General features: G+C 33.5%; 2 protein-coding genes and 1 pseudogene across 2 annotated transcripts; all 3 read left to right on the top strand.

Annotated features, from left to right (window-relative positions):
- The first annotated feature begins 5161 nt into the window (after nucleotides 1–5161).
- Nucleotides 5162–9071, top strand: LOC107489959 (disease resistance protein Roq1-like; annotated as a pseudogene).
- A 3102-nt stretch (nucleotides 9072–12173) lies between these two features.
- On the top strand, nucleotides 12174–16201 carry LOC107489870 (disease resistance protein Roq1). The gene is made up of 5 exons (XM_021143906.2): nucleotides 12174–12980; nucleotides 13073–14177; nucleotides 14275–14604; nucleotides 14691–15503; nucleotides 15614–16201. The coding sequence occupies exons 1-5, from the start codon at nucleotides 12454–12456 to the stop codon at nucleotides 16199–16201; spliced, it is 3363 nt and encodes a 1120-aa protein (XP_020999565.2). The 5' UTR covers nucleotides 12174–12453.
- A 1044-nt stretch (nucleotides 16202–17245) lies between these two features.
- On the top strand, nucleotides 17246–18892 carry LOC107489961 (E3 ubiquitin-protein ligase RING1). Its single transcript, XM_016110728.3, is given in 3 exon segments — nucleotides 17246–18160; nucleotides 18162–18464; nucleotides 18705–18892. Coding segments are annotated over 2 exon segments (1077 nt in total). The 5' UTR covers nucleotides 17246–17365; the 3' UTR covers nucleotides 18444–18464; nucleotides 18705–18892.
- The last annotated feature ends 842 nt before the right edge of the window (nucleotides 18893–19734 follow it).

The following is a 19734-nucleotide window of genomic DNA, read 5'->3' as shown; positions in this document are numbered from 1 at the left end:
AATGAAATAGTAATTGGTAAATGAATGATAATTTCTTCTAGCATATATGATCTTTTATAGTGGTAAAATAAAAATGGAAGGAATAAAATTTTTTATTTTTATATTCGGAATAGAATTTGATATTTATCGTAACAAAATTAAATAACTAATCAGTTATAATTTATGTATTTAAATAAATAAAATAAATTAAATAAAAATATTTTTAAGAACTAATCAAATGAGTTAGTTGATACAAATAATTAGTATAATTGATTTTATTTGATTTATTGAATTCAAAAAAATAAATTAAAAAATAATTGATTGAATTAATTAGTTGATATAATTAATTTATTATAACTGATTGGATATAATAAATTAAAAAAATAAATAGGAAAACATATGAGACAATGATTTTTTTAACTAAATTAATCTGTATTATTGTATTTAATCATTATAAGTAACAAATCATCTATATTATTATGTACCTTATAAATTAATGAATTAAAATAATTGATATAATAAATTATAATTATTCGATTGATATGAATTATAATAAATCGTGTGATATTTAAATATCTAATTAAATCAATTAGTTGATATAATTAATTTACTGTAATAAATTGTATTCAATGAATTATAAAAAATAAATTAAAAAACATGCTCAAAAATAGTGATGAATCCAAAAATTTTAAATAGTAGGAATAAACATATAGCATATAAAAATAATAAAAAATATTTATAAATATATCAAAATATATAAAAAATAAATAATATAAAAATATTAAATATTAAATAATTTTTATGTAATCATTATCAATATTAATATGTTGATAAATAATAATATGGTTATTAATTTATCTTTTTGTAAATTAAATATAATAATAATAGTAATGATGGTTTTTCAGTGGCTAAGAGAAGAGGGGTTGAATCTTAGCCCCCTTTTTACCAATTATACTTTCTGGTCTTTGAGAAGATTTTTTGATTTTTGTCTCGTCCTTAGCCACGAGATTTTTATTTTTGTCTCGTCACTTGACACGAGATATTTTTTGTTTTAGCTCCTGTGCAGTAGAAACAGAAATGGAGTAGAAGAGAAAGAAAATTACACCCATATATATCCTGATTCAGCTGCTAAGTGCAGTGCAGCCTACATCCAATCTCCATCACAACAATGATGGAATTTCACTATAATCTCCTTGATTACAGACTGTAAAGTGCTAACCCAATTTACAAGGGGATTCCCACAGAATCATGAAACACAACATAGATGAACAAAGAAACTCTAAGGACATCTATGACTTTTTCTTTTAATTTTGCTCTCTCTGCCTTTTTCCGCTCTATGACTTTTTCATACAAACATCACTGTTTGCCTTTTTCCATGAGACTCAAGACATGACAAAATTAAACAGAAAAATACTAAATAGAATACATTAAAGGAGAAAAAAATCTGTAAGCTTAGGTAGCTATGAGACTTCTGTGCCTTGCACTCTCACTGCTTACTTCTAACTCCTTGAATCAAACCGTGACTGTTCACCCCTTTTATAGAGAGGGGAAGCCTTCACAGTTGAAACAAAAACCAAGCTTAACTTCTTTTCCTTCACACATAACCGGTTCGGCCAAAGAGGGAGAGAAGAGGTAACCCATGCAAAATTCAACATGCAAATACCTCTAGTTCTTCTTTGGTCATCACTCTTCATCAATTCGAGCCTCCATCCTTGGCTTGTTCTCCAAGATGAAATTCTGGCCCTTGATGCTTCATGATGATGATGACTTCATCTGCTCCAATCTCTGCCTCTTCCATCACGTAGCCACCCTAGCTACCTTCTGTGGTGGTTGAGCAGAATCAGAGACAAGCCAACTCTCTAAAGATCTTTACCTTGCTGGCCGAGATCTTTTTCTTTCTTTTTGGGTATGAAGAGCTCGAGATTACCTCACCAAATCTTACCATTTTTGGTGAAAATCTTAGCCACTACATACTTTATATTTTTTTTCGTGCCATCATTGAGATGGTTTTTTCCTTTCCTTCTTTTTGGTAGTTCAAAGTAGCTTCCATGGTTTGCTGTGTAAGGACCAAAGAAAAGAAGGAAAGTGATGACAGAGAAGAAAGAAATCTGAACATCATTGAATTAGGAAAGAGAATGAAATTAATTGAAATGATTCTTCCCTTGTTGAGTAGCGTGTAGCATTAGTTGCTACAATCAAATCAGATGCCCTTTTTCTTTCTCTCTCATTGTTCCCATGCAATAAATGGTAATTGAATGAATTTTGGAATCCATCACATGGTAATAAGCTTAGATCCGTTGAAAATAATTTTTGCTTTCTTCATCATTTGATTTTGGATCAAGCATGAATGATTACTCATCAAAAATAAATTTGGGCTTTCTAGTATCAACATTTAAACTGGCCCAATAGATAAAATATTTCAGCGATCATTCATATGGCAAAAGTTGAGATCCGTTAGAAGGCATACGGCAAATAGTAACATTTGCTTTCCTGATGAATTATTTTCGGATCATGCATTGGGGCAAATAGCAAAGCATGTTTAACTTGGGCTTGTAACAAAAATGAATCAATTTGGCCCAAGTAACATAACAATCAATTCAGCCATTTAATAAAAGCTTTCAACAAGGCTGAGTGTGTATTTTGATTTGGGCCTGCAACAATTTTTAATTTTTCAGCCCAATAGTAAATCTGCATCACAAAATTATTAATTAGCACATATTACATGAAAATCATAATTAATAACTTTGCAATCAATCATTTTAATAGTGTTTGTTCATTATCAAAATAAATCTGAGTTTTCCAAATTCATCAAGTAATAAATGAAATTAATCAAAATATAAATAAGTTATCTTCTAATCAATAATAAAAGTAAAATATATTTTTTTATGAATTATATACAATAAATGATATTTTAAATAAATGATATTTTTTATGTTATATTTTTTTTAATAAATGATATCACGGATAATTATAATAAAGATATATTTCTAAATTAGTATAATTATGTATTATTCATTAAATATTAATTATAATAAAAATATTTTTTATAAAATAATTTAGAATAGAGAATAGAAAAGTTCATTTTGGAGGAAAAATGGAGTCATGAGAGATTGACACCTCACCTTCATTAGTTAGGGAAAAAACCCAGTTTTAGTATATTAAATAGATAGATATGGAGACGATGATAATGGTTGCCATTGTTAAATTTTTTGTGTACTCCTATATACTGTTTGTAGATCTATATACTATTTGAATATAATGATAATGAATTAAATTTGATTAAAAATACGAATTTAAAAAAAGTTAAAAGGAAATTCGTCCACTTGCTCTATAAAAAAAATCGTATTTGTAGAATTAAAATTCAAAAATAACTTTTAAAAAAATATAATTTTTTTTATTTCTAAAAAATATCCCAACTCAATTAGCCTGTATAAGTGTGATTAATTAAAGAATTTTGGCATTATCACACATTATCATAAGAATAATACAGGAAAATTCACATCTCATATTGGATAGTGTTAATTAATGAAAGCTTACAGACTATAACATCTATCTAGGTATTATATATTATTAATTTTAAGGACAAAATATGTCACATGCAATTGAAATTAAATATTTTTTTTTAAATTAAAGAATTTTTTTATTTTTTCTCTTCCTTTCTCTATCTCTTTTTATTCTTTTATTCACTTTATTTCTCTCATATATCATTATCAATGATTAATTACGAATTTGACAATTAAAATATATAACATAATATTCTCTAATTATATTTAAATTAAATTAAAATACTAAAATTGAAATATAGCTATATTATATATTATATTTATATATTACAAACTAATTTAATAACTAAAATGTGTCACATGACATTTTTTTTATATTTTCTTATCTACCTTTCTTTTTTTCTATTTCTCTCTATCCTTTTCACTCTATATATAATTTATAATTCATATTTTATATTAGTAATTTGACAAATCAAAATGTGTCACCATATATTTTTATTATAATTAAAATAAAAATTTTTCTTAGTTTCTAAAATTAAGAAACTCCCTCTCTCATTCTTCTTCTTTATCTTTCTCTCTCTTTTCTCTCATTTTCTATTTTTCTCTATCTTTATCTTCTACAAAAAATAAAATTAACAACATAATATAATTTAAATAAAAATATTATTATATACATATTTTTTATTTAATTTTAAATTTTTACTGCTTATCATTTTAATATATATTTTTACTTCTTTTCTTTTAAATAATTATTACATATAATTAAAAAAATACTAATGTTGTGATTAGAATTACAATCAAGATTCAATTGTTTTAAAAAAAATGAGTTAATTTTATAACTATCAATATAAATTTTTTTATGTTAATATCTAATTATATTTTTATATATATAGAAAAAAATTTTATTTTTGAATAGCAAGCATAAAAATTAATTATTTCTATTTGTGCAACAAACTTAATACCTAATCAAATATAAAAATATACACGTTAAATTCTTTCACATTTTAGATAACGAATATTAAAATTAAATAAAAAAATTAAACTCTTTCATTTGAAAATAATAACTAAAAAATTTATTATTTAATTTTGTTTAAGACTGTGGTCTTTTTAGCCGACCGGGACTTTTGTCCCTTACTTTTAAAAAATTTATATTTTCGTAATAGTATTACTAGTAAAAATACTAGTTTAAGTTCTAAATTCCAACATTTGTCTACTCATTCATACATCAAAGTGCTGTTTTTGTAAAAGACGTAACCTTTTTTCCACCTTTTTTGATTGCTAAAGTTTTAATCTACGGACAAGTTACTGCATGGGGATGAATAATGATACCGCGTGGAATTTGTATGCAATATGCAACAAGAAATCATGATGGCCGATGGGAAACAAGGTTTCACTTGCTTGAAATTTCGAGGCAAAAACTAATGAGTCAGTGTTTATCAAAATCACAGTATGCTAATTACAACAACGTTTGTGCCAAAGAAAGAGTTAATAAGAATTACACCACACCGTAGCATAGCATTAGATTCTTTTGACGCGTGGGTCAGAAGTGGACCAAAGGAATCAATAATGAATGAATGCAGTTTCTGCTTACACCCACTATTATTGTCTCACTCTCTCTCGCTCTCTCTTTATATATATATATTTACTACTTTGATTCTTTCTCTGGTTTTCATCATCATCCAACACTCCAACATATATCCTTCTTGCTTTTATCTCATGCCTCTGCAATCCTCCTCCTCTGCCCATCCCTTTTCCTCTTCCTCCTTCAGCTATGCTTGGAAATACGACGTGTTTATTAGTTTTAGAGGCCCAGATACTCGCTACGGTTTCACTGGCAACCTCTACAAAGCTCTCCGTGACAAAGGAATCGTCACATTCTTTGATGATGGCGAGCTTCAAAGCGGAGAGGAAATAACACCTGCACTTCTCAAGGCAATTGAACAGTCCAGGATTGCCATTGTTGTAGTCTCTCCTAACTATGCTGCTTCTTCTTTTTGCTTAGATGAACTGGTCCATGTCCTTCACTGCATCAAGGGAAACAAGGATCCTTCTGATGTGCGCCATCTGAAAAAGAGTTTTGGAGAGGCAATGGATAAGCATGAGAAGAGATACAAGGATGACATGAATAACAAGGTGGACAAATGGAAAAAGGCTCTGCATCAACTGGCTAATTTATCAGGCTATCATTTTAAATATGGGTACTTTATATATACCTTCTTATATTTGTTTTATTTGTCTGATATTTATATTTTGAATTGAAATGACTATCTATGTAACCACGTGTCTTGATTGGGCAGGGATGGATATGAACACATGTTTATTGGAAACATTGTGGTAAACATCTCAAAAAGTATTAGAAGACGTGCAGCTTTGCCTGTTGCTGATCACCCTGTTGGATTGGAGTCCCCGGTGTCAAAGGTAGCTTCCCTTCTAGATGTTGAATCTAATGCTGGGGTTCACATGGTGGGGATATATGAAATTGGAGGAATAGGAAAAACAACAATTGCTCTTGCCGTCTATAACTTGATTGCTGACCATTTTGAAGGTGTGTGCTTTCTTGAAAATGTGAGAGAAAATTCAAACAAATACAGGTTGGTACATCTTCAAAATATCCTTCTTTGCAAGATATTAGGAAAGGAAGGGGTCCAGATATTAGGTGTTAAAGAAGGAACCACACAGATACAACAAAGACTTTGTCGAAAGAGTATTCTTTTGATTGTAGATGACGTTGATGAGCATGAGCAGTTGAAAGCTATTGCTGGAAACCCTGATTGGTTTGGTTCTGGCAGCAGAATCATTATTACAGCACGGGACAAACATTTGTTAGCACTTCATGGTGTTGAAAGGACATACGAGGTACAAGGTTTAAATGAGGAAGAGTCCTTAGAATTGCTTAAATGGAAAGCTTTCAAAACAGATATTGTTAACCCAAGGTACGCAGATGTTTTAACCCGTGCAGTAACTTATGCTTCTGGACTCCCATTGGCTTTGGAAGTAATAGGTTCTAACTTGTTTGGAAAAAATTTACAACAATGAGAATCTGCAATGGATCAATATGAAAAACTTCTTGATAACAAAATACGTAAGATACTTCAAGTACGTTTTGATGCATTGGGAAAAGATGTACAAAGTGTTTTTCTGGATATTACTTGTTGTTTTAAAGGATATAAACTAATGGAAGTAATAATACTACTTCAAGCTCAATATGGGAATTGCATGAGATATCATATTGGAGTGTTGGTTGAAAAATCTCTCATAAAGATCGATAAGAATGATAGATTAACAATGCATGATCTAACAGAAGATATGGGTAAAGAAATTGTTCTAGAAAAGTCACCAAAAAAACCCGGAAAGTGTAGTAGGTTATGGTTTCATGAAGATATAGTAAAAATTTTAGAAGGCAATCAAGTAAGTAATAAATTTTTCTATACATGTTTATTAGAAACTTTGTTTATTGTTTTAATTAATTCATATTGTCATTTTCTGTTGAAGGGGACTAGTGCCATTGAAATCATACATTTGGAATTTCCGTTATTGAAAGGAGAAGTGAAATGGGATGGAACAGCTTTTGAACGAATGAAAAATCTCAAAATACTTATCATAAAAAATGGTCATTTTTCCAAAGGTCCCAAATATCTTCCAAATAGTTTAAGAGTATTGGAATGGAGGAGGTATCCTTCAAAGTGTTTTTCCTCTAATTTTGATCCAGAAAAGCTTTCCATGCTCAAGTTGCCTGATTCTCTCTGCACGTCACCCAAGTTGGATAGCTTATCCAAGGTAAGCGTACTAAATTCATTTTTATGATTTTGTATGTTTGTAAATTCACAAGATCAGGTTTATTTGGTGTTATTTTAGTTTGATCATTAATTTTATTTGTGTGTTTGTTTCTTCTCCAGATATGGCTCACCTTGAAAGTTTTGAGTTTTAATTACAGTGATTCTTTGAAAGAGATACCTGATGTGTCTAATCTTCAAACTTTAGAAGAATTTTTTTTTAAAGGATGTAAAAAATTAGTCTCGGTTCACCATTCAGTTGGTTTTTTACCTGAACTTAAAATATTGAATGCTGAAAATTGCCCCAAACTCAGAAGTTTTCCACCTGTTATTAATTTGCCCTCACTGGAAACACTCGATCTATCTCGGTGCTCAAGCCTTGAGAAATTTTCAAAAATTCCAGAAGAGATGGAAAATCTAAAAGGGCTTATTTTGATTGGCACTGGCATAAAAGATTTGCCGTGTTCATTTTGTAACCTTTCTAGATTGCATCATTTTTTTTTGGACTCTTCAGGTATGGAAGAACTTTATCTCAGAAACAGCAATTTGTCAGATGAGTTTTTTCCACTAGCTGTTGCATGGTTTCCCAATGTGGAAGTGTTACACCTAGGAGGCAATAATCTCACAGTCCTTCCTGAATGCATCCAACAATTTCGCTTTCTTCGATATCTCTATGTGGAAGATTGCGAGCATCTTCGGGAGATTAGAGGGATTTCACCAAACTTGGAAATCTTCTCAGCAGTAAACTGCAAATCATTGAGTCACAGGGGAACAAGCGTGTTACTCAATAAGGTTTGGTTACTTTTTTAATAATTAAGAATGCAGATGACATCATAATTCATATTAAATTAATAATGTATGCTAAACTAATTCTTCTGCATTATGAATGAATGACAGCAAGTGCACCAGGGTAGAAGCACCCACTTTGTGATGCCAGGTGGAAGCATTCCAAGGTGGTTTGAGTGGCGCAGCAGTGGACCTTCTATTTCTTTCTGGTTTCGTGGCACCAAATTCCGTTACAATGCTCCTTGCTTTGCAATTCTACTCAAAGATGACATCCCTTCCCCACTTGATGTTATCCCCATTGTGACCATCAATGGCAACCAAGTTCAAGATGTACAGAAGAGATCAATGGATCAGTTATTTATTTTTAATCTGAACAGATATTATTATCATGAAGCACTACATCTTGAAAGAGGATGGAATCATGCGAAGCTTTCATATGAAGCATATAAGCATTATAAGGAAAAGGTCCCAAGTGAGTCAATTGCAAAAGAGATTGGAATGCACCTCTTGAAGCTAAAGATCAGTAGCAGTATAATTGAAGATATTCGATTCACTGATCCTTACAAAATGACACAAGTAATTATAATGATGATCATGCTCTCAATAGCATTCCCCAACCATAAGAACCACCCCTTGCTTCTGGAAACATGCATTGGTCTGTGGACATTGCTGTTTCTAACTATGTATGATTTGGATAATGAGAGTGAATTAGGGTCGGAAGGATCAGATATCAGCCATGGTTCAATGGCATCCACAGAGCTAGTGGGTGCAGAACTTGGGTGTGCCCAAGCGTAATTGTATTTATCACTGTTTTTGTGTTACTCATTTTAGATTTTATTTATCTCCCTCTCCCAATTTTACTTTTATCAATAATATTTTTGTACATAAAAGGAGCCCTGGGAGTCTGGGACTAGAGTGATTCATTGAGCTTGTTATTGTTCTTGAAGATAACATAAAATGAACACAATCTTGTTTATTTCATTAGTGACAGAAAAGATAAAAGAATATTGTATCAGCATGACAGAAATCACCATGCATGTGTACTTGAGATATCCATTCAATATGGTACTTGCTACTTTTTTATCAAACAGGTTATATTGTATGTTACACTGAATGATTCTGAATTTCTAACAAAATGGGTGCTACGACACTAGTTAGGAATGCAAATAAGTAGTTTATTAGTCTTATCTCAACAAGAATGTGGAGCACAGACCATAATGGTTATAAAATAACCTTATGCAAAATATTGGAATGTATGAAAATGAGTTACTTATTATGGAATGAAAGAACAGGGAATTATTTGATTCAAGCTACACTAGACCTCCTTATCAGCACTCACTAATTCTCAATCACGTCCACAAAATTAGATGAGCATAGTTACTCAAGGCAGAACAAAGTAAACCTTCTCTTCGTATTGGCAGAGTTATTAGGAACTGAAATGAAAAATGGATCACTGGATTCTAACAAAAAAAGGTTGAGATATGTGACGCTATGCTAACCATAGCCACCAATCAGCAGAACAAAATCTCAATCCAATCATTAACAGGATAATGGAATTCAAAAACAAAATGAAGACATACCTTGCTTATTCTATGTTATTGTTTGAAAATTCTTTCTCTTATTCTTTCTCTATAATAAATTAATAATGCTGTGGATTCTAAAATCATTTCTATAATTTTATCTCTTTAATTAAATGAATATCATCTTTATATATCAAAAAGCATGAAATTGACGTAATTCTAAACAGATAAATGTGATTAAGGAGCATCCTCCAATCCAATTATTGAGTGGGCTTGGCACTAACAAGTAACAACATTAAGAAGCTCAATTTCAGTAACTTTTTTGTATCATACATTTATATATTGAATGATTCTGAATTCATAACACATTGCAATTGCAAAGCAAATAGATAACCCTGTTGCCCACGGTCTGGACTTGGTCTGGACTCGAGTCCCCAGGATAAAAATAATAATAGATGAATAATGACACAACAATATAATAATTATGTAAATTGCAAGGTAGGGGACACACACCCCTGAAATTTCGGGGAAAGAACAAAACATGCTGAGGCCTGATTTCTTAAGTTCATAGATAAAGACTTTTGGGATAAAAAAAAATTCAGAATCACAAATTACAGGCAAAATATGTGGCATCAGTAAGAAAATTAATTCCACTGCCTAAATTTAATTCATTCATATGTCACTGACTCATGCTGATTATATAAGAAATAAAGTCTTATCAATACTTGTCTTCTTATTTACCTTTTTGTGAATTCTATATGTGCTTCTTAGAAGTAATTTAAGACATGAATGCCAACTCTACTTTGTATAAGGCATGACAAATGGAAAGTCAAGAATTCATAGGTGTTACTTTTTCTGAGATTTATGCTCCTCACAGCACTAGACATTTTGATCTCATTTATTGTTGATTTTTGTGAGCAACAACTCCAACCTAATCTTAAACTCTTATTTTTTTAATTTTCTTCTGATTTGGTTGATGCATGCAACACATATACTAAACAGCTAGTTTGTCAAAGGCTTCAATACAGCAACTAATTTCTTAGTGAACTCAATCACTTGTTAAATTCAGCAGGGTCAAATTAAAACCACTAATCAAAACTTCTTTTCCAGATCTTAATTTCACTTCGTTATGATTTTTTAATAAATAATTGTGAAGGAAACTAAAGCTAATCCAAACATAGATATTACTAAATTAAACTAATAAAAAAGATAGCCGTTGTTAGATTTTCGGAAACATGTAAAAATGGATTTCGTACACTGCAAGTGCCCATTACTATTTCATCAAAGAAATGTTCGCGAGCATTTGGATTAGAGAGTTGAATCCCTTTATTTGATCATAAGGGTAGCACGGAGGATATTCAATTCACATATCCTTATGAAAGAGGAAAATTAGGCTGCATTTCAGAAATGAAGTCCTTCAGGGTCTTTAGATTGTTGCTGTATACTTTTTTTAACTTTGTTCATTGGATTCATGGTCTGAAAGTAAAAGTGGTTACTTGGATATAAAGAAACAGACAGGATTGAATTAAAAATGAAGTTATTTTGGTTGTAGAGTGAGAGAGAGATTCTTTGGTAAGCAGAAATGGAAGAAAGTGTTAGTGTTATTGCAGTTATTAGTTTATTATCAATCAGTGACAGAAGACAATAATAATGTCCATTGAGGGTAGAAAACGCGGTTGTGTTGTTCATAGTAAATGCGAATAATTAGTCTATGTTTTTTCCCTTCTTCCTTAGAAAATTGTATGCAATGCAAGAAGAAAATATAGTAGGCTTTTGTATATAATTAATGATCATTCTTTTAAGATTTTATACGATCGAGTTTTCAGAACATTATTTCACATCAAATCAATATTCAATATACGGTCATATTCTCTTTCTTCTCGTATAATCTTATCCTCTTGAGTGTAATAATTAAGAAAATAATAGTTATGCAAGGTGTCCCTTAAAATTTCGAGGCAAAAACTAAGTTACTGCTTTACAATGTTTGTGACTTTCATTTTTTGTTGTTTTATTTGAAAGGAGGATCAGCAAAGTATATTCTCTCTTAATACTAATAAGTTGTTGTCCATATAGAGTCTTGACCAGTGAATTATTGATGATAATGAAAGGCTCTGCAGCTTTTGTAATGTGTCAATGTGTATAGATTGTAAGATTTTCTTAGATTGGAACAAGTTGTCTTTTAAAAAATTGCTAAAACATAACGAGTACTAATCAAGTTTATTTAAAGGATTAGGTAAAGTCATATTATTGCTTGACTAAGAATTTAGATAAGCTGCATTCACATTATATAGGCAAATAAATTGATTATTGATTAATGAAATAAGAATTATTTTTTGTTGTCATGTAATCTTGGCCTATTGACTCTTGAGTCACCAGGATAAGAATAATAATAGATGAATCAATGACATAACAATATAATATATGCAAATTAAATTGCAAGGTCTGATTTCATGAATATAATATATGCAAACTGACACACCCTTCCTTGAAATTTCGAGGAAAGAACGAAACATGCTGAGGCCTGATTTCATGAATCATGAGTTCATATTTACTATGTCTTATGAATATAATATATGCAAACTGACTGGTTATGAATCTATTCCAACCAAAGAAAGGACTTCACTTCATATTCAAGTTTAAGGCATGTGGAAACATTTATAGCCTATACAAAATAATCAAAGTTTAAATAGTCTCGAAGTTTCAACCTATTCAAGTTGCACGGTGATTAATAATGCGTGGAACCGTGGAGCAATTTTGACAGAAATTAGAAGGCAGTTTCTGATTTCTTGCTACGTTGACTGACTTTTAGACACTTAAAATCATTACATTGATTCTCACTCACTCACTTTGCCTTTCTGAGACTCAACACTCCAGCATACATACAACCTTCTCATGGCTCTGCAATCTTCCTTCTCCTCCTCTTCCATCCATTCTTCTTCTTTTTCTTCCCCCTCCTCTTTCAGCTATGCTTACAAATATGATGTGTTTATTAGTTTCAGAGGCCAAGATACTCGCTATGGTTTTACTGGCTATCTTTATGATGCTCTTTCTAATAAAGGAATTCATGCCTTCATTGATGATGAGGAGCTTTCAAAAGGAGACCAAATCACACCCTCACTTCTCAGCTCAATCCAAGAGTCTAGGATTGCCATCATTGTCCTCTCTCCTAACTATGCTTCTTCTTCTTTTTGCTTAGATGAGCTTGTCCACATCCTTCACTGCATCAAGGGAAATAATCGGTTGGTTTTGCCCGTTTTCTACAATGTTGATCCTTCTGATGTTCGCCATCTGAAAAAGAGTTTTGGAACAGCAATGGCTAAGCATGAGGAGAGATTCAAGAATGACATGAACAAGGTGCTCAAATGGAAGAAGGCTCTGCGTCAAGTAGCTGATTTGTCTGGCTATCATTTCAAAGATGGGTAATTTCACTTCCCATACTTCTTTTTGTAATTATTTCTCATTATTACAGTTTTGAATTGTAGAAGTATCTATGTTTATGTCTGTTGGGCAGGGATGGATATGAACACAAGTTTATTAGAAATATCGTGGAAAACATCTCAAGAAAGATTAGGTGTGTACCTTTGCGTGTTGCTGATTACCATGTTGGACTAGAATCTCGAGTACCGGAAGTAATTTCCCTTTTGGAAATGGATTCTAGTGATCGAGTTCACATGGTAGGGATACATGGAATTGGTGGCATAGGAAAAACAACACTTGCTCATGCTGTTTATAATTCGATTGCTGACAATTTTGAAAGTGTGTGCTTTCTTGAAAATGTGAGAGAAAATTCAAATAAATATGGATTAGTACATCTTCAAAATTTCCTTCTTTGTAAGATATTAGGAAAGGAGGGAGTCCATATTATAGGTGTTAAAGAAGGAACCTCACAGATACAACAAAGGCTTTGTCGAAAGAAAGTTCTTTTGGTTTTGGATGATGTTGATGATTGCAAGCAGCTCCAGGCCATTGCTGGAAAACTTGATTGGTTTGGTCCGGGTAGCAGAGTTATTATTACAACACGAGACACACATTTGCTAAAATGTCATGATGTGCAAAACACATTCGAAGTAAAGGATTTAAATGAGACAGAGTCTTTTCAATTGCTTATTAAAAAAGCATTTGAAAATGACAATGTTGTCCCAAGTTACACAAATGTCTTAAATCGTGCAATAACTTATGCATCTGGACATCCACTGGCGTTAGAAATAATAGGCTCCAACTTGTTTGGGAAAGAAGTAGAAGTATGGGAATCTGCATTGGATCAATTTGAAAAACATCTTGATAATAAAATACATAAGATACTTCAAGTGAGTTTTGATGCTTTGGGAAAAGAAGAGCAGAGTATTTTTCTTGATATTGCTTGTTGTTTTAAAGGATATACATTAAAGGAACTTACAGATATACTTCAAGCTCATTATGGGAGTTGCAGGAGATATCATATTGGAGTCTTGATTGAGAAATCTCTCATAAAGATTGATCTACACAAAGTAACATTACATGATCTAATAGAGGATATGGGCAAAGAAATATATCGAGAACAATCATCAGAAGTGCCTGGAAAGTGTAGTAGGTTATGGTTTCATGAAGATATAGTTAAAGTTTTAGAAGATTACAAGGTAAGTAATAATCTTTTTTTATATAAGTTTATTAAAGACATTTGTTTATGCACATGTATTTTAATTAATTCATATTCTTACTTTTGTGTGATGAAAGGGAACTAGTGCCATTGAAATCATACATTTGGAATTTCCTTTATTTAGAAAGGAAGGAGGTGAAGATCCATCGGAAAAAGAGAAAAATGATGATGTAGAAGTAAAATGGGATGGAACAGCTTTTAAAGAGATGAAAAATCTCAAAACACTAATCATAAAAAATGGTCGTTTTTCCAAAGGTCCCAAATATCTTCCAAATAGTTTAAGAGTATTGGAATGGAGGAAGTATCCTTCGAGGCATTTTCCGCCTAATTTTGATCCAGAAAAGCTTTCCATACTCAAGTTGCCTGATTATCAATACATGTCACCCAAGTTGGATAGCTTATCCAAGGTAAGCAGGCATACTAAATTCATTTTTATGGTTTTGTATATTACTTTACTTTGTTTTTTAATTTTGTTTGTTTCTTTTTTCTCCAGATGATGATCACCTTAAAAGTTTTGAACTTTGACAACAGTAATTCTTTAAAAGAGATACCTGATATGTCTAGTCTTCAACTTTTACAAGAATTTTCGTTTAGAGGATGTAAAAATTTAGTTACAGTTCACAGCTCAGTTGGTTTTTTACCTAAACTAAAAATATTGAATGCCGAAGAATGCAGCAAGCTGAGGAGTTTTCCCCCTGCTATCAATTTACCCTCACTGGAAGAACTGGGTCTATATGGTTGCTCAAGCCTTGAGAATTTTCCAGAAATTCCAGAAGAGATGGAAAATCTTGAAATGCTTCAATTGCAGGGCACTGGCATAAAAGATTTTCCATGTTCATTTCGTAATCTTTCTAGACTGTGCCATTTGAAAATGAGCGGAGGTAAAATGTGTAAGATACCAAGTGTCATTGGCATGATGCCAGAATTGGCTTTTTGTGAGATTGATGGAGAAGGCAATATGGGGTGTGTATCAGCAAAACAGGAGGAGAGTCTTCAAGGAATACTCACTCACTTCCTTCCCTCTTCAAATATGAAATTGCTTTCTCTCTTTAACAGCAATCTGTCTGATGATTTTTTTCCCTTGGCTGTTGCATGGTTTCCCAATGTGGAAATGTTAGACCTAAGAGGCAATAATTTCACAGTCCTTCCTGAATGCATCCAACAATTTCTCTTTCTAGATTCCATCATTGTGGATCACTGCAAGCATCTTCTAGAGATTAAAGGGATTCCACCAAAGTTGGAACATTTCTCAGCAGTAAACTGCAAATCCTTGAGCCCTAGGGCCACAAGCATGTTACTCAATCAGGTTTTGTTATTTTTTTTTATTAATTAGGAATGTAAATCACATCATCATTCATACTAAGTTAATAATGTTGTTAATAATGTAACTGCTGCTGCAATTTGAATGATTGACAGGAATTGCACGAGGGTAGAAGGGCTCGGTTTGTGATGCCAGGTGAAAGGATTCCAAGGTGGTTTGAGCACCGCAGCAGCGGAGCTTCTATTTCTTTCTGGTTTCGCGGCACCGAATTCCCTTCGAAATCTCTTTGTGTTGCAATTCTACTCAAAGATGACATCCCTTCCCCAGATCAAGTAACAACCACGTTGTCCATCAAGATCAAATGCAACCAAGTTTCCCTTCCATGGGTCCTGATGATCACAATGGATCAATTATGTATTTTTAATCTGAATACAGTAGATTATCATAAAGCACTACATTTTGAAAAAGGATGGAATCTTATGGAGGTTTCATATGAGGCAAGTCAACAGGACGATTTCTACTACAAAGTGGTCTCAAGCGAATCAATTGCAAAAGAGATTGGAATTCACGTAGTGAAGCAAGAGAGTAGTAGTGTAATTCAAGATATTCGATTCACTGATCCATACAAAATGACACAACTAATTATAATGATGATCATGCTCTCAATGATATTCCCCAACCATAACAAGCACCCCTTGCTCCTCCAAACATGCATTGGTTTGTGGACATTGCTCTTTCTGTAATTGCATTTATCACTGTTTTTCTGTTGCTTATTTTAGTTTTCTCCCCATTTTACTTTTACCAATAATATTTTTGTACATAAAAGGAGCCCTGGGGTCTGAGACTAGAGTGATTCATTGAACTTGTTCTTGTTCTTGAAGATAACATAAAATGCACACAATCTTGTTTATTTCATTAGTGACAGAAAAGAAAAGAATATTGTATCAGTATGATAGAAATCACCATGCATGTGTACTTGATACTTTTTTATCAACAGTTTATATTGTATGTTACACTGAATGATTCTGAATTTCTAACAAAATAGGTACTACGACACTAGTTAGGAATGCAAATAAGTAGTTTATTAGTCTTATCTCAACAAGAATGTGGAGCACAGACCATAATGGTTCTAAAATAACCTTATGCAAAATATTGGAAGGTATGAAAATGAGTTACTTATTATGGAATGTAAGAACAGGGAATTATTTGATTCAAGCTACACTAGACCTCCTTATCAGCACTCACTAATTCTCAATCACGTCCACAACATTAGAGACACTTCATAAAAAGAACATGACCATAGTTTCGAAGGGCAAAACAGAGTAAACCTTCTCTTCGTATTGGCAGAGTTACCAGGAACTGGAATGAAAACTGGATCACTGGATTCAAACAAGAAAAAAAAAGGTTGAGATATGTGACGCTATGCTAACCATAGCCACCAATCAGCAGAACAAAATCTCAATCCAATCATTAACAGGATAATGGAATTCAAAAACAAAACGAAGACATACCTTGCTTATTCTATGTTATTGTTTGAAAATTCTTTCTCTTATTCTTTCTCTATAATAAATTAATAATGCTGTGGATTCTAAAATCATTTCTATAATTTTATCTCTTTAATTAAATGAATATCATCTTTATATATCAAAAAGCATGAAATTGAAGTAATTCTAAACAGATAAATGTGAATAAGGAGCATCCTCCAATCCAATTATTGAGTGGGCTTGGCACTAACAAGTAAAAACATTAAAAGAAGCTCAATTTCCCTAGTTACCCACAATTGATTTCTATTTACGCTTTTGCCCCTACTTTTCTCCCTCACTTGTTGGCACTTCCCACGTTCTTACGCTCTACTCACTTTCTCTCTCTACCAAACCTTTCTCTTTCTCTCTCATCTTTCCATTGACATGTCTTCTTCCGGCGGCGTCACCTCCGGCAGCCCTCAGCAATACTTCTGCCACCAGTGCAACCGCACAGTCTCCATCGTCCCTTCTTCCTCCGAGCTCCTCTGCCCTAACTGCAACGAAGGCTTCCTCGAAGAACTCGAAACTCCAATCCCTAACCCTAACTTCAGCAATCCTTTCTTCTCTTTCAACTCTGACTTCGCCGGAGGTCCCTCCGCCGGAAACCTCCCGTTCTTATTCTCCGGTGGTGGCGACGATCTATCCACGCTGCTTGGCGGCGGCGTTGGTAACACCGCCGCCTCCGGCGAAGCCTTTAACCCCTTTGTGTTCCTCCAGAACTACCTCCAAACCCTAAGAGCTGGCGGCGCCAACGTCCAGTTCGTGATCGAGAATTCCGGCGACCCTACCACCGGAACATTCCGGTTTCCCGGAGGGAACATGACTCACGGCGATTACTTCTTCGGCCCGGGGCTCGAGGAGCTGATCCAGCAGCTGGCGGAGAACGATCCGAATCGGTACGGGACGCCGCCAGCATCGAAGTCAGCTGTGGAGGGGCTGCCGGACGTGTCGGTCACAGAGGAGCTGCTGGAATCGGATTCTTCTCAGTGCGCGGTGTGCAAGGACACCTTCAAGCTTGGCGAATCGGCGAAGCAGATCCCCTGTAAGCACATATACCATTCTGATTGCATCTTGCCATGGCTGGAACTGCATAATTCGTGCCCAGTTTGCCGTTACGAGTTGCCTACCGATGATCCGGATTATGAGCGGAGGGCTCAGCGTGGTGGGGTTCCTACGCCTGCCCCAGTGAACCGGTCTGTGGGAGCAGAGTGGTGGCGGTGGTGGTGGTGTTGGCGGTGACAATGATGGCGGGGATAATAGGCAAACGTTGGAGAGGAGGGTGTTTAGGGTTTCTTTGCCGTGGCCGTTTAGGCAATTCGGTGGTTCTCCTGCGGAGACAAGCAATGTTGGGAACAACAACAACAGCAACAGTGGCGGCAACAACAACAGTGGGCAACCGAATTCCGAAAGTAGGGGGAATCGGAATTTTGAGTCAGAGACCAGACAGGAAGATCTTGATTGAGAGCAACTTGTGTTTCATAATGTAAGTTCATATCATTTTATCATATGGTATTTTGGTTCCGAATTTGGTGTTGAATCATGGTGTTGTCTAATTCGAATACATTGAGTAACACGATGAAGGAGCACTAAAGTGTCAAGTTTAGCTCTGGTTATTGTGAAATCCTTTTGCTTTTCCTGCTTTGTTTTGAGTCCCCTGAAGTGAATACAATTGTACTGTGAGAGCTGAGACACCTCTCTTGATTAGAAATTTGTGGTATGTTAGGTGGCAGGTTAGATTTAGGTGGTGATAGCTTTGAGCCTGCAGCTATGGAAGAATGAGGTTTCTGAACTTATAGTTTGTGTTAAACATATGGATTGTACAGCTGCTACTTCAAGGAACCTTCATTCTTTTTCTTTGTTGCTTGGACAAATTTGAACCAGAGTTGGAAATAGTTTGATATTTTTTGGTCATGTTTTTTTGGATGCAATTGCTTTATTGATCAATGTCATCACAGCAAACATTTATAGGATGAAGAAAGGATTATGGTTTCTCTTATAGCAAACTTTGAAAGAAAATGCTTCAGTTCATTAAAATATTTATGCCACACTTCCAACCCGTCTAGATAAATACAAAAGGTCATTACAACAACAGAAGCTTCCTTATCTCTTCTATTATTTATATTGGAGGAATTAGCAGCTATTGCAGTTGTTTTCAATGTCTATGAGCCTCAACATGCCTGTGATTCTGTGATTAACGTGAACAATTTTTGTATGAAGATTTACCTCTGCTAATGCAATATGAAGTCCCCAAGTAGTGTAATGTCACTAACGTCCCCCCATAATTATTCTGCTAAGTGATTTTCTGCAAGAAATGTTGTTGTTTACAGTGATCTCAGACTCAAAGGATGAATGGAGTAAACTTCCTTAATCTTATGTAGACTGAAGAAGATTTTTGATGTATTAACTACTCAGCTCAATTGTTTCTTTATGCACGCTAACTGAATGAATTAGCTTAGTTTCTCTTCTGTTTAGAAAGACTTGTATAAAGGAAGGAGGATAAAAAAAGAAGGAAAAAATATTGTTACCAAATGAAATGTATAAGCATAAATGGGCTTGTGTAGAACTACTCTTAACGATTGTGGCAGAGGATAATTTTAGATCTATTGAGGGATTGTAACTACGGATGAACAGCGCTTATTCGTTTTGATCTTGTTAATATACTTGCCCTTTGATGGATGCTTTACTATCATGGATATAGGCTTATTATATTGTTAGGTAGCCAAATACGATGAATTTAGTATGTATTTTACCAC

The sequence above is a fragment of the Arachis duranensis genome, chromosome 5 (assembly GCF_000817695.3).
Source record: "Arachis duranensis cultivar V14167 chromosome 5, aradu.V14167.gnm2.J7QH, whole genome shotgun sequence".
Classification (NCBI taxonomy): domain Eukaryota; kingdom Viridiplantae; phylum Streptophyta; class Magnoliopsida; order Fabales; family Fabaceae; genus Arachis; species Arachis duranensis.
Note: the sequence above shows the minus strand (reverse complement) of the source record. Positions and strands in the feature narration are given on the sequence as shown.